The 24,490-nt window shown below is 41.2% G+C and overlaps 1 protein-coding gene across 3 annotated transcripts in view; it reads left to right on the top strand.

Annotated features, from left to right (window-relative positions):
- The first annotated feature begins 2,946 nt into the window (after positions 1-2,946).
- Positions 2,947-24,490, top strand: part of FAM124A (family with sequence similarity 124 member A) — an 80,034-nt gene continuing 58,490 nt past the window's right edge. Inside the window, exons 1-2 of one of the 3 annotated variants that reach the window (XM_030564439.1) lie at positions 2,947-3,040; positions 14,575-14,606. In XM_030564439.1, the coding sequence (XP_030420299.1) occupies positions 2,982-3,040; positions 14,575-14,606 (91 nt within the window). In that variant the 5' untranslated portion in view covers positions 2,947-2,981. The remainder of the gene's footprint in view (positions 3,041-14,574; positions 14,607-24,490) is intronic. The other 2 variants (XM_030564434.1, XM_030564447.1) reach the window with 2 other exon arrangements.

Raw genomic sequence — 24,490 nt, 5'->3', positions numbered from 1 at the left:
GAGTCACCCCCCTTCCTTTGGTCAATTTGGGACTGTGATGAGGTAATTCTCACCTGACTGAAGGAACGAGGGGGGGAGCAAAGCCAAGGGGGAAGAAAGAACATGATAAAAGGGAGAGACCTTTGACATGCTCTTTCTCTCTTTCACCTTCATCTACAAACACCACACCAAGCGAACGAAGCAGTGATCAAAGGGGAGAGCCTGGCTGAAGAGCAACCAGCCAGCCTGTGGTTAGAAGCATCTAAGTTTGTAAGGGCACAGAAAGTGTTAAGGTCAGCTTAGAATGCATTTTGCTTTTATTTCATTTGACCAAATCTGACTTGTGCTTTGACTTATAACTTAAAATCTCTCTTGTATTAATAAACTTGTTTGTTTGTTCTACCTGAAGCAGCGTGTTTGGTTTGAAGTGTGTCAGACTCCCCTTGGGATAAAAAGCCCGGTACATATCAATTTCTTTGTTAAATTGAAGAACTCATATAAGCTTGCAGCATCAGCAGGCATAACTGGACACTGCAAGACAGAGGTTCCTAGGGTTGTGTCTGGGACCAGAGATATTGACTAGTGTTGTTCAGTTGCACAATTCAAGGAGCAGCTTACATGCCAGAGGCTGTGCAGAGTGGGGTTCTCACAGCAGAGCAGGGTAAGGCTGGCTCCTAGAGTCAAGGATTGGAGTGATCTAGGAGATCACTGATCCAGATAACACCAGAGGAGAAGGTCACAAATACCTTTTATCTCACAGGGTGTTTTGAGGATTAACTGGTTTGGGACCAGATTCTGCCACCATTGTTCATGCTGCCTAGTAGGCAGCAGTCCCCAAACTTTTGAGGGTTGCATCCCCCCCTCACCCCGTCAATGCCCCCCGTCCTCCTGGAGCTGGGGATGGGAGCAGAGATGCGGTTCAGGAGGGGGGAACACAGACATGGATAAGGGAGCCAAGGCTGGGGCCACAGTTAGAGTGGGTCTGAGGCTGGGAGCGGAACCACATCAAGGCTGGGGATGGGACCAGAGCAGAGCTGGGGACATGAAGGGGTGGCACTCGCTCCCCACCCCCCATGGGGGGCAGGCCTGGGCCCCACCGTGCCCCCATGGACATTCCTCCATGTCCCCCTTGTTTTCTGCACATTCTCTAGGGCATTTTTTAAAACAAAACCCTAGGGGGCCATGCCCCAGAGTTTGGGGACCTTTGGTTTTGGGTTTTTAAGAATCATTCACTGTTGCACTACTTCTAAACAAGTTCCACTGCCAGGAACAGATAGGAAGCAAACAGACCACAAGGTGTTTTTTTTAATATGGTGCCACCTATCTGTGTCTATAATAGACTTGCTTAGAACAGGTCTAGACAACAGGATGTTAACCTATGCCTTGCATGTACTTACTCTACAGTAGTGCTGCCACCAGTGAAGGTGAACTGGTTATGTACAATAATGGAAATTTCCCAAAATCTATGGCAAAGTAGACACAGCTATGGCAATCAGAGATGGAAATACATACGGTATTAAAGCATCTAGTCCCACCTTTTGCCAATATAGGCTTGTTTCCCTCAGTATATTTGTTAATGTCTTGTCCAATCTAGTTTAAATGTCACAAATGCTGAGACTTTCACCACTGTTCTTTGGTCATAGTGAGGTAATAATATGGACTGCAGGAATAGAATTATTTGTATGTTCTTTTGATGTCAGTAGGAATTGTGTGCTGATTGTCTGCAGAATGGGATGATATAATTTAAAAAGTAATTGCATTTAACTTTGCTGGAATATCAAGCACAAATTGATAGTGAGTGAGAAGGGAGAACGCTCCATATAGCTCTCTTTATGGTGGGAGGAATAGCTCAGTGGTTTGAGCATTGGCCTGCTAAACTGAGGGTTGTAAGCTTAATTCTTGAGGGGGCCATTTAGGGAACAGGGGAAAAATCTGTCTGGGGATTGGGCCTGCTTTGAGCATCAGGTTAGACTAGATGACATCCTAAGGTCATTTTTAACCCTAATATTGTGTGAGAGAGTGCAGTAATATCTTTTATTAGACCAACTTCTGTTGGAAAGTTCAACTTTTGAGCTACACAGATCTCTTCGGGCCTGGGGAAGGAAATCAGAGTGTGACTTTCAATGGGTGTTGGGCACACAACTCTCTTCAGCCTGGTCTACTAGAAAAGGTATGTTTAATTTTTTTTAACCAAAATCATAATACTGCTATACACCTGAAACTGTATGCAGTTATAAAGGGGCATAAGGGGCCTTATTCCTACATAATTTATTTCTTTACTTGAACCAGAATCAGTTCTACCAGCCAGTGTAAGCACCTTTATAGCTACCTGTGCCCATGACAGGGGAGTGGGTTGCCCCTTTAACTACTAGTATGGTTAAATTGGCAAACTTCCAAGTGTAGGACAAACCCTCAGGCCCCTTTGGAAAGCCCAGGCAATAATCCTTTCAATTTCATCCCAGCAGATCTCAAAGAGGGTCTCAGACTATATACTACCAGGGCCCCTGAAAGGTAGTCTCTTGTAACCAGCAAAGGAAGGGGAGAAGACAGAGCCACTGGAACCAAGCAGGGTTGGTGCCTTGGAGCTTGTGTCACGTGCTCCCAAGCACGTGTTTGTAATAACTAATGGGGCCCGGCTGGGGAGCTTTACTCAATGGAGATGTCACCTATGGGCCAGACCCACTTCCAAAGCGTGGGGGGAGGGCTGCGCCCCCTTCTCAGCGAGAGAGCCGCTGCTGCGGAGCGCGCCGGCCACGGGGGGCGGGGGAGAGGCAGGAGCTGCGCACGAAGGCGGGGAGGAGGCCGGACCAGAGGGGCGGAGCTGGTTAGGGGCGGGGAGGCTCCTGCCCACGCTCTGGCTGCCAAGGGAGAGGGCAGCCCGGCGGCCTGCGCTGGCTCCTCACCCCCAGCGCTGGGGGAGCGCGCGGCGGGAGGCGGCCGCAGCCAGCCGGGGGGGAGGAGGCGGGGGCCGCCGGCCGCGGAGATGAAGCCCTGACGCCGCCATGGAGAGGAAGGCGGGCGGCGAGGATGACTGCGTGGACTCGGGAGCCGAGACAGGAGGGTGAGTCCCGGGCTGGGGGCGGGAGTGGAGGCTGGTGGGGCCCGGATCCGGGGGAAGGGCCCCCCGCTCTGCAGCGAGGCGCGTGGGGTTCGCTGAAGCGCTGAGCCGGGGTAGCCTGGCCGGGAGCGGTCCCCAGCGATGAGCCCGCTTGGCTCGCATGGTGCGGTGTGTGTGCGCGGTCCTTTCCCCCTGCCCTGGGGAGCCAGGCGCTAACCCCAGCCCCAGCTCCAGGGACACCTGCCTGCGGCGCTAGAAAGTGTCTGGGCATCTCGACTCTCCCGGGAGAGCGCGGGGACTGCAGCAGCTCCGCAGAAGTGAAGCAGCTTGTCCAGCCCGGGACGGCTTCCCCCTTCTACCCGCAGTTCGCTTGCCCGGCTGGCGGCAGCACAAGTGGGGGGATTGGCTGGCTCAGCTCCTGCATCTTGCTGGTTTGATTTCCGCCCCTCCCGATCTCGCAGCGAGAAGGACAGAGATGCTGCTGCTGCACTTGTTGCTTTTCTTTTGCTCCTGCTCCAAGAGGCATTAGCGGGTCCGCAGCTCCAAAAAAAAAAAAAAATCTGTTGTGTGAGTTAAGTTAAAGCTTTGTACTATCAGTGTTAGGTTGCTGATTGGGAAAACGCTGAGCTGACTCTGGACTGGGTCATAAATACTCAGGGTATTTGCTCCTTAGGTTTGGCTTTAGGTCAGAGCACACGAAAGATGTATCTATAATAACAGTCGCAATATCAATTGCATGTTGGTGCAGCTGGCCTGACCCAGAGTGCCCCTTTGATTCAGCTCAGTTTTCCTGGCCTGTTTGTTATATTAGTATTCCAGAAAGGCTCATACAAACAAGGGAGTGTGCAAGCCCACAGCAGGGGCTCATGCACAGGAGCTGAAATACACTGCTGTGCACAAGACTGGGACAGCTGCAGGCAAGAGGCTTGCTCCTTCCAGCTGCTGCCTCCTGCCCAGCTCCACAAAGGCCTGGGGTGAGGGGTGTCTCTTAGCCTACTCCCACTTCTTGATCCTCCTGTTTAGTGCCATGGAGAAGCAAGAAGTATTTCTAGCTCAGTATCAGAGCGCCTCGCAATCTTAATGAATTGACTTTCAACAGCCAACTGAGGCAGGAAAGTCTTATCGTCATCCTCATTTTACAGATGGGGGGGCCAAGCCATAGCAAATGACTTGGCCAAAGTCACACAGGAAGACTATAGCAGAGCCAGGAACAGATCCCAAATCTTCTGAGGATTGGTCCAGTGTTTTGACCACAAGACAGTACTTTTTTCCAAGCCCCTTCTGTTTTCACTCCCGTCTACAGTTGTTGCAACCTTCTGTCCTTCCCTGTGGCAGAGACAGGGTATTTCCCCTGCAGCCCTATCTCAGCTGCTGCTGCCTTCTTCTGTCACCTGGCTTCCTGTGGGGAGGGAGGCTGAGTTCTCGAGTAGGACTTCTGTGGAGGGGGCCATGGACAAGGGACTTGCAGCCCTCTTACCTCTTGGTGGTCTCTCTGTCTCTCTCTCTGTCTCTCTCTCTCTCTCTCTCTCTCCTTTCTCCTATTTTTAGGGGACATTACCTCTTGGTCTCATCTCCCTCCCTTCGCCTGTCTTTCGGAGGAGGGAGTGAGAGCATGGAGGAGTGCGTTTAGCCCTTGCTGCCTCTTGGCTCTGCTCATCCTCTGGCTCCAGCAGGATCACAGGAGGCTGCCACCTCTCCATCTTGTCCCAGTTGCTTTAGGTCCTTTCTAGGTCCTACAAAGGGTCTTGAAGGTCTTCTGCCATCCTTCCCTCCCAGGTCCATACCTCCTCACTTCTTGCCTGGACTCTTTCTCTCTAGCTTGGGTCCACAGAGAGGCATAGAGTTGTGCATGTGTACAACAGGTGCTTTCTTTCCAGCTATGAAGGAGTCAGAGGAGTCAAGCGCATTCCTATTTATCACCTTGGTCCCTGGCCTCATGCAGAAGTCTGGGGAGTAAAGGGGGGTTTTCTCTCTTCCCTTTCCCACAGCAGTCATGGGTCAAATTGCTTCTGAGTCCCATGGTGAGATTCAAGGAAAGAAGAGGCACCCTGACCTAAACTACTGTTTAATTTGTTACTTCTTATTATTTAATCAGCCTCCAGGACCTAATGGTATTCACCCAAGAGTTCCAAAGGAACTCAAATCTGAAATTGCAGGACTGCTAACTGTCATCTGTAACCTATCACTTAAATCAGCTACTGTACCAAACGACTGGAGGCTAGTTAATATGATGCCAATTTTTAAAAAAGGGCTCCAGAGGTGACCTGGCAACTAAAGGGCCAGTAAGCCTCACTTCAGAACCAGGCAAATTGGTTGAAATCATCGTAAAGAACAAATTTGTCAGACACACAGATGAATATAATTTGTTGGGAAATGGTCAATGTGGTTTTTGTAAAGGGAAATTATGCCTCACCAGTCTACTGGAATTCTTTGAGGGATTCAACAAGCATGCAGACAAAGGAGATCCAGTGGGTATAGTGTATTTAGATTTTCAGAGAGCCTTTGACAAGGTCCCTCACCAAAGACTCTTAAGCAAAATAAGCAGTTATGGGATAAGAGGGAAGTTTCTCTCATGGACTGGTACTGGTTAAAAGAGAGGAAACAAAGGGTAGGAATAAATGGTCAGGTTTTCAGAATGGAGAGAGAGGTAAATAGTGGTGTCCCCCAAGGCTCTGTACTGTGCCCAGTCCTATTTAACATTTTCTTAAACGATCTGGAAAAAGGGGTAAACCGTGAGATGGCAGCATTTGCCGATGATACAAATCTACTTAAGATAGTTAAGTCCCAGGCAGACTGCAAAGAGCTACAAAAGGTTCTCACAAAACTGGTTGACTGGGCAACAGAATGGCAGATGAAATTTAATATTGATAAATGCAAAATAATGCATATTGGAAAACATAATCCCAACTATACATATAGAATGATGGGGTCTAAATTAGCTGTTACCACTCAAGAAAGAGATCTTGGAATCATTGTGGAAAGTTCTCTGACTGCCGCTGCACATTGAGTGGATGTTTCAAAAAAGCAAACAGACTGTTGGGACTCATCAAGAAAGGGATAGCTAATAAGACAGAAAATATCATATTGCCTCTATATAAATCCATGGCATGCCCGCACCTTGAATACTGCATGTAGATGTGGTTGCCCCATCTCAAAAAGGATATATTGGAAAAGGTTCAGAAAGGGGTAACAAAAATGATTAGGGGTATGGAACGGCTTCCGTATGAGAAGAGATTAATAAGACTAGGACTTCTTTCTGGGCTGAAGAGGCGACTAAGAGATATGACTGTGGAGAAAGTAAATAAGGAAGTGTTGTTTACTCCTTCTCATAATACAAGAACAAGGGGCCACCAAATGAAATTAATAAGCAGCAGGTTTAAAACAAATAAAAGGAAGTATTTCTTCACAACGCAAAGTTAACCTGTGGAACTCCTTACCAGAGGATGTTGTGAAGGCCAAGACTATAAGAGGGTTTAAAAAAAAAAAAACTAGATAAATTCATGAAGGAGAGGTCCATCAATGACTATTAGCCAGAATGGGCATAATGGTGTCCCTCTAGCCTCTGTTTGCCAGAAGCTGGGATTGGGTGACAGGACATGGATCATTTGATGATAACCTGTCTGTTCATTCCCCTTGGGGCACCTGCCATTGGCCACTATCAAAGGACAGGATACTGGGGCTTGACAGACCTTTGGTCTGACCCAGTTATAGCCATTCTTATGACCTCCAACTGGTGCTTGTGGATTATACCCTCTGCAACATATGAGCCATGTCATTATGCTAGTGTATGAGACAGGAAGTGTGACAAAACAGTGAAACTGATTCTGCCACCAGTGTCGTCAGATGCTGAGTAAACAATTTCAAAATAATTACAGGTTTAAAAAAAAATTCAGCTGAAAGTGGGATTAGGTTTATCATTTCCTTTTATATTCATCATAATCAAATGAGCAAAATGAGATACCTTTGTTATAAATTACACTTTTTTCTGCACATTTCTGTAATCATGAGAGAGTGTGGGCTATTTTTCTTTTCTCCTTAAATAGGTACAATATTGTGGACATGACTAATCTCTGAAGGTTAATGTTTTTTATCTGTCTTCAGCATAAAGGAAAAACTCCATATTTTTTTTTTCTATTTGTGGGGCAACAGGCTTTTCATTTCACCCTATGGGAATCTGGAATGTGAATAAAGGGAAAACAACATACCCAGCTAATTCATAGCTGGGTCAAAGTTCAAAAAATCCTTGACATGTCAAGTCACTTTTAATTTACCATGCTCTTCCAAAACAGAAAAATCTATCTTTTTGTTGGAAGGGGCACTTGGAAGGATTTGCCCCAGATGGTGACATTAGCTTTTAGACCTTAGTGATCAGTGTGGTAGCTGCTTATGTCTAGTGTTGATGAGCTGTTAATATTGATTGTGTGACAGGGACAAGACACAATTCTAACACTGGAACATGTAGCTTTAGCAGAACATGCTGTTTTGCAGAATTTTAATCATGACACATGGTAATTATCAACTAGAATGCTTTACACTGAAATGTCTTCAAAAGAAATAGGTCATTGCATTTTCATTACTTTACTATGTTTAGCAGATGTTAGTCTATGATAAACATGTGAAAGAGGCATATGCAACTACGTGTTTTTGTTTACTCACCAAATCAACTGCTCATATTTAGGCTTGGATGAGATTTTTATCGAGAAATGTTGATTTCACCACACATACACACAAACGGATAATAGAAATTTACAGATAAGTTCTCAAGCAGTTCCTACTTTGCCAATAAGTTTGATTGAAAGCTACTTTGTATATTTGACGGTGACTTGACATTTGTGTAAAGTTTTAACTTTTTTAATCTCTACGGCTGTCATTAAATAATTGACTGACTCACCCATGATTTCCCTCAACTGTGAAAATTTTAAATTGATGATAAATTGAAAAATGTTTAAAAATATTGATATTTGTCAATTGTATTAAAAAGTTGAATTCTATCAAGGCTACTCATATTGTTTGCTCATTACTCTTAAAGCAGAAATAGGGTTTCTGTATCTTAGTATTGAGAAAACTCAGCTGGTTTCCTTGTTATGTAGCTATTTCAGTGGATGAGAGAGTCAATTGACACCTATTTTTAAGTTCAACAATCATAATGAAATTATTCATAGAAAAACTGTCAAAATAATTCAGTAGCAGTTTTATTATAATATTTGAGTGGTCGTTTCTATCATTCAGTGAACAATAGTGTGACACACTAGCAAATCCAGGCTTTGTGAAGCATTTTTATCTCTATTCAAGCATGAGCTTTATATATGTATTGCTAAAAGTGTTGTATAGCAACTAACTACCACTATAATTCATGAAATAGTTCCATAAAACGTATTTTCTTGAGCTGATGTTGCTGTTAGCCGCAAATAGTAGGCAAACCCCTATTCTACAGCAGAGTTTGAGTCCAGTTTTTAACCATCATATTACAAATTCACTTGAATATTTGTGCTATCTTTGTGCCATTTGTGTGTTCTTCAGTTGATCAAGTTGGAAAGCAGATCAACAATAGTGTATTTTAAGTTACTGAATCCAATAAGACTGGATTGGACTGAGTTGCCAAGTACCTAAATAAAGAGAATAGAACATATAAACCAATTAGTCTGTATTGGCTGTTTTATTAATGAGATTTGAAAGAGTCCTAGCATCACCTTTGGCTAAGCTAAATGTATCTTTCTCAGAACAATGTAATTCTGGATTTTCAAAGTCACTGCCTTTTTCCAGTTATTGAACACTTCTCTGCCCCCAAAACTAAGGGCTGCTGCATACAGCTGCAATCTGTGGCGGAACACCCATTGATATTGAGGAAACCTGCGTGTTTAGAGAGAAATATACATGGCTTTTTTTTTTTTTTAAAGCCTCTCCTTTAATTAGAAAGAAGGAATGGAGGGAAAGCAACAACTAAGGGGGATGACATATGTATGCAAATAAAAAATTAATAACTAAACAGTCTGAAAGAGTGACTTGCAGTAATATTTTTCTTTTTACTAAAATTAATCGACCTGGATTTTTATGATTCATGCCTTTTATATGAATCATAAGGCATATTTTTCTGTGCAACACAATTTTGTTTTGGTATTTTGATCCAAACTATAATCTTCTAAAATTTTTAGATTTTGTTGTGCATCTACTTTTTCATGCCCAAGACCTAATACTAGCTTTCTTTGAAATCAATGATAAAACTTCAATTGAATTAAGTGAGTGCAGGATTGAGGTCTGTAGTAAGGCTTTTCAATGCATATGAAAAGCTTTAAAGAGTTAACTTGGGATATTAATTTCCTAATGTATTCAAAGTTCTAGTTTTCCCCTTTAATTAGAAGTTATTTGAAACTGTGACTTTAAGGAGCTTTTCCGCTTAGATTTCAAAATATTAATCCTTTTAGTGAAAGTTATGAAAAACACCCATATAGAACATAAGAAGAAAGGCAGTTATAACTTATTGTATGGACAAATTTATAGATGTTCCACTTATGTGTCATCTTGGTTATATTTCAAATTGAATTCATTGCTTGTTAAATTGTAAAGCACTTGCCTAATTCTGGGAGGTGGGAAAACAGTGATATTTCTTTAGTAACAAGCTACTGCTGGATCATACTTGTGCGGTGCTTGTGTCAACATGAAGAAACCCAAGCTATGTGATGTCTTTTTTTATCTTATGCATCATATATCAGATATTTTAAAAGTATATTTGACAAATTATGAACACTTTTCCACCTGCTGCATTGTTACTTGTTGGGGTTTTTTTGTATATTAAATGTTCCTTAAACATCCCTCATCAACTTGAGAACACAATGATTATCACTACATGGTATAATTTGAACTTCTTGACCATGCTACCATTCTGTAGTGGTGCTACTTGTGGCTCTGTCACTGGCTCATTATATAACTATGGATAAATCATTTACTCCCTCTGTGCCTTGGTTTACCTAGCTGTAAAATAGGTGTAAAATACTTACCTGTCTTCTTGTGGTGGGTGGGGAGCTATAGAAGTAGTATGAGATTCTAAAATTAAATGATGCTTTGTAAGTGCAAAGTAGCTTGTTAGTGGGATGTAAAGCAGTAAACAGACTAGACATCTAAAATATTAATTATTTTGAAACAGAATTAAAATCTGTTTTGTTAATCTTAGATAGGCCTTGATGCTTAAAATAAACTCATGAAACTATTTACTTTTGGTGCCACACAGCTCAGTTTACAGATACTCACTTATGAATTTGTCCATTTGTGTGTTAAGATAAATCTACATGGGGGGGGGAACCCACAGCAAAGAGTCTCAAAGCCTGGGTCAATTCTAGTTGTTTTTTTTATCACAATGGTCATGTGATCCTAAGTATTTTATATCAACATAATGGTCCAGCGAGCCCGTTAGGCAGCTCTTTTAAAACTCTTGAATGCAAGTGTTCTGGACTTGCTGATTTTTAAAATGTTTTAACTTTAGTAGCTCCTATTTAACATCCTCCATAAATACTAGTGGAATGGAAAGAGTATTCTTATCACCATATGATAAGATGATATCAACTGTTTCCCCAAATACAGAACAGAAATATTTATTGCACACTTCTGCCTTTTCCACATTCAGGGCAGCTCTAGGGATTTTGCCGCCCCAAGCACGGCAGGAAGGCCTGCAGGAGGTCCGCCAAAGCCGCGGGACCAGCAGACCCTCCGCAGGCAAGCCGCAGAAGGCAGCCTGCTTACCGCGCTCACGGCGCCGGCAGAGCGCCCCCCTCGGCTTTGCTGCCACAAGCACACGCTTGGCATGCCTGGGGCCTGGAGCTGCCCTGTCTGCATTAGTATTTAAGTCTACCATTTTCATCTAGTCATGGACTAATACCATTATCAGATTCTTTTTTGTTCCTAATCTATTTAAGAAAGAGTTGTTTTGGTGTTTTTTTTTAATTGTCCTTAACTGTGCTGGGCCTTAGATTTCTCTGTGTCCCTTTGCTTCATCTATCAATTTTCTACAATTCCTACTTGATTTATATTCATCACTATAACTTCCATCTTCTTCCATTTGTTACAATATTTATAGCTGCCCCTCATAACCAGGTCACTTTTTTTAAACCAGTATGGCCTTCTTCCTTGATTGGACATTTTTTGGCATCTGTAGATGTTCATAAACCATTCCCCATTCACATTTTCTGATTAAAATTCTTCCCTTCAGCAGATTTGGTTCATTCTTCAGATGTTGGATGTCAGTCTCACAACATAAATGGACTCACTATATGATGGAACTCTCAGAAGAAAACTATTGCTGCTTTAACCTATTTTTAAGGACTGTTTTTACCTTTAGGTTTTTTGTAACTTTCACATCATATGTATCACTCTTGTCATGGCACTGTACAGAATTCATCTGATTGGAATATTCAAATGTATAAAATGGAACTTTTGCACTATATTGGTTTTGAAATGGTTTCTGCTGCCAGACATCACCAATGTAGTGCAAAAGTTCCAGTGTGGTCTTTCATATCTCTGTATAGAAACCTGCTAGTATATTACAGATATGGTCCCTGAAAGCAACTTTAATGACTAAATTTTGCTAGTAGGGAGATCTGTACTGACATCTACTATAACAGAGCCAGAACAGTGTATGCATTATTGGTTAGCGGTTCATTCTTTTGGTGTACTGTGTACTACCCTCTAAAGAACAAGGTACAAATCCTAGGCAGGTAAGCATCATGCCTTCAGCCACTGAGAAATACACCAGAAACTGTGAGACACATACTAGTGTGGTTATTGCTATTCCACTGTATTTAAAAGATTATAAATGGCAGCTTAAAGCACAGGAATAATATTGCTACCAGAGCCTCTCCAAAACCATTAAAATGTTAGTAAACATCCCTTTATAGTAGTTAAATGAGACACAGATGGTCACTCTCTGAACACACTCTGTCTGGTAGAAATCCAAACTAACGCCATTAAAATACAGTGTTATCATTTACACTAATGCAGTGATCTTGGTTACTCTGGTGGAAATCCAGTGGCGTTAATTTGGATTTATACCAATGTAACTGAAATCATAATCTGATCCATAGGAACTGAGTGACTTGCTCAAGGTCACACAGGCTAGTGTCAAAGTCAGCAAAAGAACCTAGTTCTCCTGACTCATAAGCCTGTAGTTAAATCACTATACTATGCTCTTCCCCTTGTGCCTATCTTAATAATTATTTAAAGAAGAAAAGAATCCTTTTAGGCATAACTGATGTGAAAGAATAGTTCTTAGGTCAAAGGGGGGTAGGGGAAAAATCTCAGTACAATAGATGTCGTCATGCCAGTGCTGGGCAAGCAAAGAGAGCGGGCAGCAGACGGGCTGTCAGCTCTTCTATAGTTGCTTTTTCCTGGTATAAAGAAGCCCTAGAGGGGGAGACTTTTAGACATGGGAGGGAAGAGGGGCTGTTAAACCCTAGAAATAGAATCAGTGACTGGACAGTGAGTAGAACAACCCTTCACACTCTCATGCACTCATACCGCACCTTGCTTCAGAGCTTTTGTCACTCCACTACCACCTCCTAAGATACCTGAAGGGTCTGAAAATGATTCTGTATAGGAGGTGTGTCCTCCTTATCCATTCTTGCCTGAATTTCCCCTTCCTTTCACCTTTAAAAGGTAACATCCTTCATTTAAAAAATGCAGAAGTAATGCTGCTACAAAGCCCTTTCTCTCCTTGGTACTGCCCAAGACTGGCCCTGATACTTCACCATTAAAGTCAATGATAGCTTTGCCATTGACTTCAATGAACATAGGATAAAGCCCTATAACAGATGCGACAGCTCCACTAGTTGCTTCTTGAATCCCTCCCCCGATCTATGTTCAGAACACAGACCACAGAACATTTTCCCAAGGGAATTGGTAGAATTCCCATTACTCAGAAAATTTAAAATGGGGATGAGAACAGCATCAGAACATGAACTAGCAGGAACAAAACGACATTACAGGAAGCTGGGCTTAATGACTTAGGATATTTTTTACTTCTCTATTTAACTTGTTTAAATGTAGTATGACCTGTCAAAGTGATTGTTCATTTTGTATAGTACCTAGAATGCTTAAAATATTTGCAAGAGCTCGAGAACTCAAGTACTCCAGCTAGCTATCATTATTAGAAAGAGAGAGCAACATACTGTTCTGGGCTTTTTTTTTTTTTTTTTGTTCCGTGAGCAAGTTATCAGTGCATGTCATATGTCTTCTCATTTCTGAGTCTTTTGATTTACTTTTTTTTTAAGCTTTTCTCTGCAGACATGAGGGCTAGGAATTTACTTATTTTGAAAAAAAAAAAAAAAAAAAAGCTGAGTGTCTCGTATTCACTTGCATCCAAAATCTGGAGCTTTAAGAAAAGCATAAAATATCACAGAATTGAGAGTTGTCAACACATTGTGAAAAACCTGTGATTTCTATTAAAAATCTCTTTTGACAAACTTTCAGCTCACAATAAAAAGGGCTTATATTTTGATTGTAAAATGAAATCTCAGATTAATTGGTGACCATAAAAGTTTATTAGCTCCTTCAGGAATGAATAAAATTTTCAAAGGTTCAGAGTTATATAGTGAACAGCTGCAAATTAACTACTTAGCCTTCTTCAAAATTCTGAACAGCACTAGTTCTTGTTGAGGATAATAAATGAATAAAACTAATGTGGAACTTCTAGACTGGTCTCTGAGATGATCTTATAAAGAAGGAAAAAAGAGACAGAAAAGACTTCTCCAAAAGGTAAAAACCTCGTTCTTCAATGAATTCATATCTCTAAGATCAATTTTATGGTTTCCTTCAAACTTTGTGCAAAGGACAATTCAGTTTCTCCTCTGTCTACAGAATGCACATCAAAAATTTCAAGTGCAAAGCATTTTTGGCGATAGAGACGTTGGATGGGGAGAAGGGTCAAAATCCAGCAATTTTGGAAAACTAGTTACAGCCTCAAAAGAGTTTCTTCCATAGTTGTGTAGTCTCTATGGATATTTTTAACATTCCTGCAGAATGTCAGCTATCCTGAGGGCACATTCAAAATAATTTCCATAGTGAGCATTTTGCTATAAAAATAACAGTCGGTTTTAAGCCATTTGACAGTTTAAAGCAGTGGTTCTTAACCTGGGGTGCATGCACCCCCTGGGGGTGCAAGATGCCCTTTGGGGGTGGGGGGGTTGAGACATGTCAGATTTTTTTTTAAAGGTAAATCATCGAAAACACAAATTAAGCACAGGCGCGTAAGTACAACTACTTTGTTTCGTCAAACCTATGTATTTATTAACATTATACATTTTTAACAATTATTGTAATATGCAAACAAAGAAAATACCTAGGTTTAAAGAACTGACCTACTTCAATGATTTTTGAGAAAGGGTGAGAGAACATTTTGAGAATCAAAGGGGTGCAGGCTGTAGTAAAGGTTAAGAACCATCAGTTTAAAGCAAATTAAATGAAGTCAGTAGCTTCCTTTGCCAAATTTGTGTATGATCTTTAAAGATTTAAACATATCACAGCCCTGCTGAACTAAGATTTTTGTCTTGCAGATCTGAGTACAGCCACATGTCCTCTACAAGCAGTGAGTATAATTAAGACCTTTTAAAAATAAAATCTCACCCTTTTTCATTTACTGCCTGTTAATGTCTGCTTAATGCAATAAAGAAATCTCTAGGTTTTCAAATTACATTATAATGATATGTCTTGAATCTATCTACATTAAACTCGTCGCTGCTAGTGATGGAGAATAAAGATCACCAGAATAATATAAAAGGAGAAATAAAAGACAAAAGTTTTGATTGACAGACCTTTTACACAAACTCTGTAAACAATTTAAAAGTTTTCTTGGCTATTATATTTACTGAAAACAGTTCTTCAGTGTATGGACGGGATTGGCACTAGATTAACTGTGCTCCCATTCAGATCAATAGTAAAACTTCCTAAATCTTGGTCCTGCTTCACACAGCAGCACCAAACACACTTAACCACTTATATGCCCAGGTTGCACTGACTCAACTGATCCTTGTGTGATCTGGCTGGGTGTAGAGAGGGCTCATGCAAATTATCATTTAAATATTTCCTCTCACCATCTCTTTCCACTACCAAGCAGATCTTCATCCTTAGCCTCTCAGTGGGCCTGTGAAGTTCACTGCAGTAGACTGTGGGCCTTCAGTAACCCATGCAGAGCTGTTGCAAGTGGAAAAAGAGGGGCCTGGGCTACACTAGTGTGGAGGGGGGTGGTGGTTCGAACCAAGATACTTTGACTTCAGCTATGTGTATCTTAGTTCAACTTACCTGGCCATCCTCATGGCGGTGAGTCGACTGCCGTGGCTCCCCTGTCGACTCCGCTTACTCCTCCTGCCAAGGTGTACGGGCGTCGATTTGCAGATTGATTTATCACGTCCAGATGAGATGCGATAAATCGATCCCCGATACATTGAACACTACCTGCCGATCCAGCTGGTAGTATAGACGTACCCTGATATGAGTCCCCAAAATACAATAAGAAGAAGAAAAAGCAATCATCAAAGGTCACAGGAGGGAGTGGCTTGATCAGTATGTGAGTGGTGTCCTAGATTGGTCTTGTATTCCACTGCAAAGTGACCGCTCTATTTCAAAGCTGTTAGCAGGGAGATAGCTGAGTTCCCAGGGAATTATATATGCCATCTGCAAGGTAAGGACCCCATGCATGCTGTGCTTGGAACTCTGTTTGGAAACAGTAGCTCAATTAACGGATTGGTTAGCCAGTGTGGCGAGGGTCAGACTGAGTTACAACCATATTTAAAGATATAAACATTAAAATCATAAGAGAGGGTGGAGTGAGAGCACAATTCTGAAACATGATTTGGCTACTCAATGTGACTAGGGCCTCAGTGTTTGTAATGATTGATGTCATTTCAGTAAAGGCACAGGAATTAGAAACAAGTGAGTGCCTATTATAAAGTGGTGCCAAGAAAACATAAGGGGAGAGAGTTCTGTAAGGCATTTCTTTGTTTGAGTTTTAAAGAAGTGAGAGAGTGAACTGAATGTTTTCCAGCCTTTCCAAATATTTCTTATGAACAGATTAGATTTCAGGTTAACTAAGTGATAAAAGATGAAACACAGTATCTATTTTCTTTTTTCCAATGATGTGATATGGCAAATTTTTCTGCTTTCACCAAAAGGAACTTCACATGGTTGCTTTTCGGTCTTCTACAATAATGACTTTATTTTCCCCAAAATATTCTGTCATTTATTGGAAGAACTGTATCTGCTACTCTCAGAATCCCAGAAATGATTGTTCAAGCAAAACTGCAAATAAAACCCTCTCATCAATGTAAGATGGCATCTCTCCTGCTAATTCCTTCATGATCTTCTCCTCATAGATGCAAGCTGTTACTCAAAGTGAAAACTACAGAAATTCACACAGATGACTTTCACACCCTGCCGCCCTCATTCTCTTATCAGAAGAAAGCTGTCAAATGTCCTCCATGCACAAGATTCTGGGTGAAATAGGCTTTCTCTGGACAGTTCCAAACATGTGTCCAGCTCTCAGACTAATTCCACAAGGTATCACCTAGCCGGGGGGAATAATTTGAGATTTTTATCTATCTCCTATTGAAGTCAGTGGGAGTATTTTCATAGATTTCAATTGAATTCCAATTCACTGAGAGTTGTATCAGGCCCTTAAAGAATAAATTTATCTGCGTGTCTGAATCCTGAGCGCTTATGACTGACAAAGGGCCAGCTGTCTGTCCTGTCTGTGTGCTGGATGTATGTCTCCCACTAGCAGTTCAGGCCTTTAGCCGAAGAATGTTCTTCTTATGAATATATTCCTGGTTTCCTAGTGGCAGGGATCATTCTCTATATGATTGGCAGGGGGGCGCAACATCTAATAAATCAGCTCTTTGCATTTTTATTAAACGAATTTTTTCTGATGTGCTGTTCCTGTTCATTTCCTTCCAGTAAACTAATTTTTGGCCATGTATTAGAGTGTATACTACCAGGCCCTGTCAGAGCCCTGGGCAGTGAACCAGATTATGGGCCCAATAATAATTTGACAAATGAATTCACTGAGGTTTAAAGCAAAGTATTTCTCATCGAGACATTGACTTGTAATCAATTATTTATTTGTATTACTGCTGTGTTGAGTAAAAACAATAGGAGCAAACTCATCTTGGTAATTCTTACTCGTAATAGATTTGTACATACAAGTGATTTTAGTTACAGGCCCGCTGCAGTTTGTCACATTAAATGTTGTGACCTAGATGTTGTGCTGATCAAGGCAATCCAGGATGTGGTAGAGATTGCAATAGTATTTTAACACCAGTCCTTTGTCAGAACTGGGAAGTATTATCATTTCAGCAGAGACAAAAGTTCAGGAGACAGGACAGTCTTTTTATGTACAAACTTAAAAATGTGTTATGTCTCTTTTCTGCTTCCAAGACAAATGAGGCAGATGTAGCGCCACAAATCATGGGATTTAGTTTTGTATTTCATAGACGTGTGGTCAGGCTGTTCAGAAAGCACAAGAGGAATAATATTTGAGTAGATCAAATTGTGAACTCTTCAGGGCAGGGACTACCTTTGTATTCTCTACAAAGCACCTACTGTAAGCAGGTACCAAATCTGATTGGGGTCTCTAGTAGCCACTGAATTACAAATAATAAATTGTAATAGCTTGTTTTATAACTCTTTAGAAAAAAGAGTGGAGGTTAGCTCTTGGCTTTACAAGTCCGCATGAAAACTCATTGCTCAACATCCTGATATTAAATCACTTGACAGCAATGATTTCCATGTCCCCAGTAAACCATAAAACAATGGAGTAATGTTTACTTTTATATTGTTGCTTTCATCCTAAAGGACTTCACAAATTATGTGCATACTATAGAGATCCCCTAAAATGAACTGCCAAGGTTGAGGATAGCAACTAGCCAACACAGAGACTGCAAAACAGTTTGGAGAAGGGAAGAGAAAAAAATTGGGACAGAGATACTAGGGCAAACACCTACTCTTACTAAAGATTCTCTGTCAGTTTTAACTTTTGTCTGATCTGCAAATGTCTCTTCTGAAAGACCCCTTTCCTATGAGTGGCAGTTTTCTAACCCAGAAGGATAAAAAGCTTTGTTGGTCCTGCCAGGATTGTAATCTGTGGTTCTGTGGAGTGTTGGATTTCAAATTTGAATCTTAAACTAGTTAAGCCATTGTTTCTGGCAAATTTCTGAATCGGGTCAGCTGGGCAAGAGTTTACTACAGAGATGTCAAAGAAGAGACTAGGAAAGAACGTGACAGGTAACTTCATTGCATTTGTGAAGACTGTTAAGCTCTGCTGCAGAGAAGACTGCAAAAGTTTTGTAGGCTACTCTGCCAGTACAAAGTATAAGAAAGCCATAGGCCTGAGAGGAAGTGTAAAAATATGATTAGGAAAACCATAAAAGAACAGCTAGCCACAGACTCTACAAGTAATGGCAAAAAAAAAAATGTACATCAGAAGCAGGAATCCTGCTAAACAACAAGTGGGGCCACTGGACATTGGAGATGCTAAAGGCGCACTCAAGGACAATAAGACCATTGTGGAGAAACTAAATGAATTCTTTGCATCGGTCTTCATGGCTGAGAGGGAGACCCCAGACCTGAGCCATTCTTTTTAGGTGACAAATCCTGAGGAACTCTCCCAGATTGAGGTGTCATTAGAGGAGGTTTTGGAGCAAATTGATAAACTAAACAGTAATAAGTCACCAGGACTAGATGATATTTACCCAAGAGTTTTGAAGGAACTCAAATGTGAAATTGCAGAACTACTACTAACTGTGGTCTATAGCCTATCATTTAAATCAGCTTCTGTACCAAATGACTAGAGGATAGCTAATGTGATGCCAATTTTTTAAAAAGGGATCCAGAGGTGATCCCAGCATTACAGGCTGGTAAGCCAGACTTCAGTACTGGGCAGACTAGTTGAAACTATAGTAAAGAACAAAATTGTTAGACACATAGATAAACATAATTTGTTGGGAAAGAGTCAACATGGTTTTTCTAAAGGGAAATCATGCCTCCCTAATCTAATAGAATTCTTTAAGGGTGTCAACAAGCATGTGGACAAAGGGGATCCAGTGGATATAGTGTACTTAGATTTTCAGAAGGTCTTTGATGAGATCCCTCACCAAAGGCTCTTCAGCAAAGTAAGCTGTCATGGGATAAGAGGGAAAGTCCTCTCATAGATCGGTAACTGGTTAAAAGATAGGAAACAAAGGGTCGGAATAAATGGTCCGTTCTCAGAATGGAGAGAATTATAAATAGTGGTGTTTCCCAGGGGTCTGTATGGGGACTAGTCCTATTCAATATATCCATTATTGATCTGGAAAAAGGGGCAAACTGAGGTGGCAAAATTTGCAGATGAATCAAAACTACTCAAGATAGTTAAGTCTCATGCAGACAGCGAAAAGCTACAAAAGGATCTCACAAAACTGGGTGACTGGGCAACAAAATGGCAGATGAAATTTAATGTTGATAAATGCAAAGTAATGCACATTGGAAAGTATAATCCCCACTACCCATCTAAAATGATGGGGTCTAAATTAGCTGTTACCACTCAAGGAAAAGATCTTGGAGTCATTGTGGATAATTCTCTGAGAACATCCACTCAATGTGCAGCAGCAGTCAAAAAAGCAGACAGAAGGTTGGGAATCATTTAAAAAAGGGATAGCTAATAAGACAGAAAATATCATATTGCCTCTGTATAAATCCCTGGTACACCCACATCTTGAATACTGCATGCAGATATGGCTGCCTCATCTCAAAAAAGATGTATTGGATTTGGAAAAGGTTCAGAAAAGGGCAACAAAAATGATTAGGGGTATGGAACGGCTTCCATATGAGCACAGATTAATGAGACTGGGACTTTTCAGCTGGGAAAAGAGATTACTAAGGGGGAAAAGGATAGAGGTCTATAAAATCATAACGGGTGTGGAGAAAGTAAATAAGGAAGTGGTGTTTACTCCTTCTCAACACAAGAAGTAGGGGTCACCAAATGAAATTAATAGGCAGCAAATTTAAAACAAAAAAGTCATTTTTTTCACATAACGCACAAAGACAAAGGATAGCTACAGGCGGGGGAGTACTAAAGACAGTATTGGTCAATATGGTAGGCAGTGATCTCAGCCCACCAACCCTTGTGAAGTTTTTGTCAAGTTATGCTGCTGTTGTCAGCATTGTAAACACCTCGCGTATTATCCTGGAGTATATGCAGAACCAGATAAGAGATGCCAGCACGAGGATGATTGTGATGAGGATGTGGACGCAGACATTCCTGAAAGCACAGGCTGTGGCAACTGGCACATCATGACGGCAGTGGGGCTGGTTGATACAATGGAACACTGATTCTGGGCCTGGCAAACAAGCACAGATTGATGGGACCGCATAGTGTTGCAGGTCTGGGATGATTCACAGTGGCTGCGAAACTTTTGCATGTATAAGGCCAATTTCCTTGAACTTTGAGTTGCTTTCCCCCACCCTGAAGCACAGGAATATCAACATGAGAGATGCCCTGACAGTTGAGAAGCGAGTGGTGATAGCCCTGGGGAAGCTTGCAATGCCTGACTGCTACTGGTCAGTTGGGAATCAATTTGGAGTTGACTTCTGTGATCCAAGTAGCCAATGCAATCACTGATGTTCTGTTATCAAGGGTAGTGACTCTGGGAAATGTGCAGGTCATACTGGATGGCTTTGCTGCAATGGGGTTCCCTGACTGTGGTGGGGCAATAGATGGAACCCATATCCCTATCTTGGCACCAGACCACCTTGCCAACCAGTACGTAAACCGCAAGGGGTACTTCTCAATGGTGCTGCAAGCACTGGTGGATCACAAGAGATATTTCACCAACAACAACATGGGATGGCTTGGAAAGGTGCATGACACTCGCATATTTAGGAACTCTGGGCTGTTTGAACAGTTGCAAGAAGGGATTTACTTCCCAGACCAGAAAATTACCGTTGGGGTTGTTGAAATGCCAATAGTTATCTTTGGGAACCCAGCCTACCCCTTGCTCCAGTGGCTCATGAAACCATATACAGATAGCCTGGACAGTAGTAAGGAGCAGTCCAACCATAGGCTGAACAAATGCAGAATGGTGGTAGAATGTGCCTTTGGACATTTAAAAGCATTTCTTCTTTGTGATCCGAGTTCTGCTTGCATAGATTCTTCTCCCCAAACAGCAGTCGGATGTCTCCTTTTTGGTCCATGCTGGAGCTTGTTTGCGAATCTGGGGAGGCTGCATAGTTACCTGTACTGCTGAGCTCGCCATGCTGAACAAACAAGAAATGAAATTCAAAATTTCCCGGGGCTTTTCCTGTGTACCTGGCTAGTGCATCAGAGTTCAAAGCACTGTCCAGAGCGGTCACATTGGAGCACTTTGGGATAACTCCCAGAGGCCAATACTTTCAAATTGTGTCTGCACTATCCCAAATTCAACCCAGCAAGGTCGATTTTTAGCGCTACTCCCCTTGCCGGGGAGGAGTACAGAAGTTGATTTTAAGAGCCCTTTAGGTCAATGGAACGGAGTTGGTTAGGTCAATTTTTATAAGCAATGCATCTACACAACGTGGTTAAATTTGACCTAACCCCGTAGTATAGACCAGGGCTCAGTCTCTCCTGTGAAATTGTTTCACTTTGTATAAAATACTCGATTAGTTATTGGCTCAAAGAAAGCATGAGGCTGACTCTATAGCCTGGTGATTAGAAATTCATCTTGGTGGAGGAGAGATGCAGATTCATAGTCTTTACTGCAGAACCGATAGTTGAACTGGGTCTCCCATATGCTGGATGAGTGTCCTGGTGATTGGACATAAGAGAGTCTAGCCCTTTATTTCCTTTACTTTTATTTAAAGGGTTAAAAATGCCAACAAAAAGTTTTTTTGGTTTTTTTTTTTCAACCAGAAAGAAAATTTTCTTTCTGACTCTCTCTTTTTTGATTCACCAGAATTTTCCCCCCAAAAAATATTGGTTTTGGTTTGACTTAACTGAGCTTTCTTTAAATTTTTCAGAACTGCCAGCAAACTGAAAAAGGGTCATTTGCACAGCTCTGGATATCCATTCTCCCAATGGCTTTCTCCAAAACTGGGTACTTTTAAACAAAGCCTTGATTTGCCTCGTAGCATTTGAAATATGTAGTACTTAGATCTGGAGCCAGTTACCAATGGCTTTTTAAGGAATAACTTTTGCTCTTGGCATTTTTCAGGTATGCAACCAATAGGAACTGTCTGGACATATATATTTTACTAGACTTTCAGCTAAATCAATGAGCAAAATGTATATCTACCCCTATGGGATAGGATGTGTATTTGTGACAGAGTGTGGGGAACTTGCACTACAGCAAGCAACAATCTGTTTTAACCAGAAACCAATATGACACTAATACTCTTCAGTTCAAAACTCAGTGGGTGAGAGGTCGTTCTTGGATAGAGATAGCTTAAATGAAGACTGAGAGAGGATGTATAGCATACTGTGATTTGTGCTCTGGTTCTCAATTAAGTGAAAGGCATGTCACCCACCTGCTTTGCAGTTAATAGCTGATGACTGACTCTAACTGGAAAAAGATGTAATACTTTTAGGGCATTTTTAGGCTGTATGTATTCCTTGACTGAGACCTTCATGGTTAGGATTAGAATTATACTCATGTTGTATACGTCACTGAAGCCTGGAAGTTTCATGCATGCTCTGATTTATTTTATTTTTATTCCTTTTTAAAGTGCAATGTAATTTCTCCAGGGCTCATATATACTAGTGTAAGTTGCTGAGAGCAGAATCTAGTCCCATATTTCTTCTGTAACTCACTAGTATTATTATAAAGTGTGCATATTGTTTTCTGTTTATAATCTGTTCCTTCGTTAGTATAAATACATTCATTTTGTTTACTTAACTAGTTGACATTGATTGTAAATTAAGACAATAAATAGTCTATATTTAGTGCTGCCTTTCAGAGACATGGCTTCTTAAACAGAGGCACAGAAGGGATGTCTGGGGAACTACACTCTGAAAAAGTTATAAGAAAATGGAGTGGTTGTGACATGAATATAAACCTATTTAAAGCACCATCTCTTTTGATCAGATCCCAAGTTGCTGGAGTCATTAGTGACAAGGAGCCTAAATGCTAAGTGTTGTTCTAGCCTCCTGCTTGGAGTTCACGGTTTGAATCAGTGCTCAGAGTTAATTATTTCACTTTGCTTTAAAGCATACATATAATTTTGGTGTAGAATTTTCAAAACTGCCCAAGTCAATTGGATTTAGGCACTTTAAAAATTTTTTTTACTTTTAACCAATAAAAATGTTGCTTTAGAAGAACCACTCTAAATATATCCCCCTATGATCTCGTCTCCTAGACACATACATACACAACTCCTCTGTGCTCTGAAGTTGCAGCGCCCCAGAGAAAGGGGAGAAGAAGATTATCTAAATAAACATGTCTAACAGTCAGTGCTACTGGTCAGATTGCAGACTGCGTTGTTTTTCCTAGGCACTTACTATAAATTGTGCTGAGAGATACACTGAGCTCCAGGGAATGTAAAAACTTTTCTCTCCGTATTTTCCCCCCTCCTCACACCAATCTGGCGCACAGAGTGGAATAGCCTTCGCCATATAAGCAGTGTAGTAGTAAGTGTACTTCCCCTGTGCGTAGGATAATTCAGGGAGACCGTCTACCTCTGTAACATAGACTAGTTCCCTGTGGCTCTGCCATTTCTTACTCTGTGCCCAAATGGCATTAATCTAGTGCAGAGGCGCTAATTTTTCACCCTCAGAACACCTTTTGAAAAAGGTGCATAATTTTTATTGAGAAAATGTGTCCTTTTGCACCTTTTATTAGGCCTACATGTCCACTGTCAAGATCAGTATGCTGAGAAACCAACCTACTATTTTCATATTCATTTGCAAAGTTCCAGTAGTTTTCCAGGTGTACTTATAAGATAATGCCTCAGTGTTCTTTTTATTTAAAAAAATAAAATACTACTAGTAGTACGATGCTCATCATAGTCATCAGTAATCTTTGACTGAATATTTCTTTTAAAATATCCTAAAGGATATGGTTCCATTTCATGCCAAGTCACTGCAATTTTTTGTAGAAATTTACTGTAGTAGCAGTAATAATTTTACATTTATATATAAATTCTTTTATCTAGGAGAATCTAAGAGAGCTTCACAATAATGTACATAAAACACCATTGAAATACAGCCACATCTGGGATAGAGAGGGGCAGTTAACCAATTCACAACTTGGCAGACGTCGGTGAGCAAGAGGAAAGAGGATGACACCAAGGCAAACACCAAATCTTGTGAGAAGTGTATTGGGAACTTTAAGGTCTGCAGAGAGCAGATAGGATAACCTCACAAAATAAGGTTCTCCTACGAAGACCACAGTAAGCTTTCATAGTGCTCAGTTTATCCAGTTTTCCATTTTGTCATTGCATTGTTGCACAAAAATCAGGCAAGGCATTTCT

This window comes from Gopherus evgoodei, chromosome 1, assembly GCF_007399415.2.
Source record: "Gopherus evgoodei ecotype Sinaloan lineage chromosome 1, rGopEvg1_v1.p, whole genome shotgun sequence".
In the NCBI taxonomy this organism is placed as follows: Eukaryota; Metazoa; Chordata; order Testudines; family Testudinidae; genus Gopherus; species Gopherus evgoodei.
This window is presented reverse-complemented; position numbering and strand designations above follow the sequence as displayed.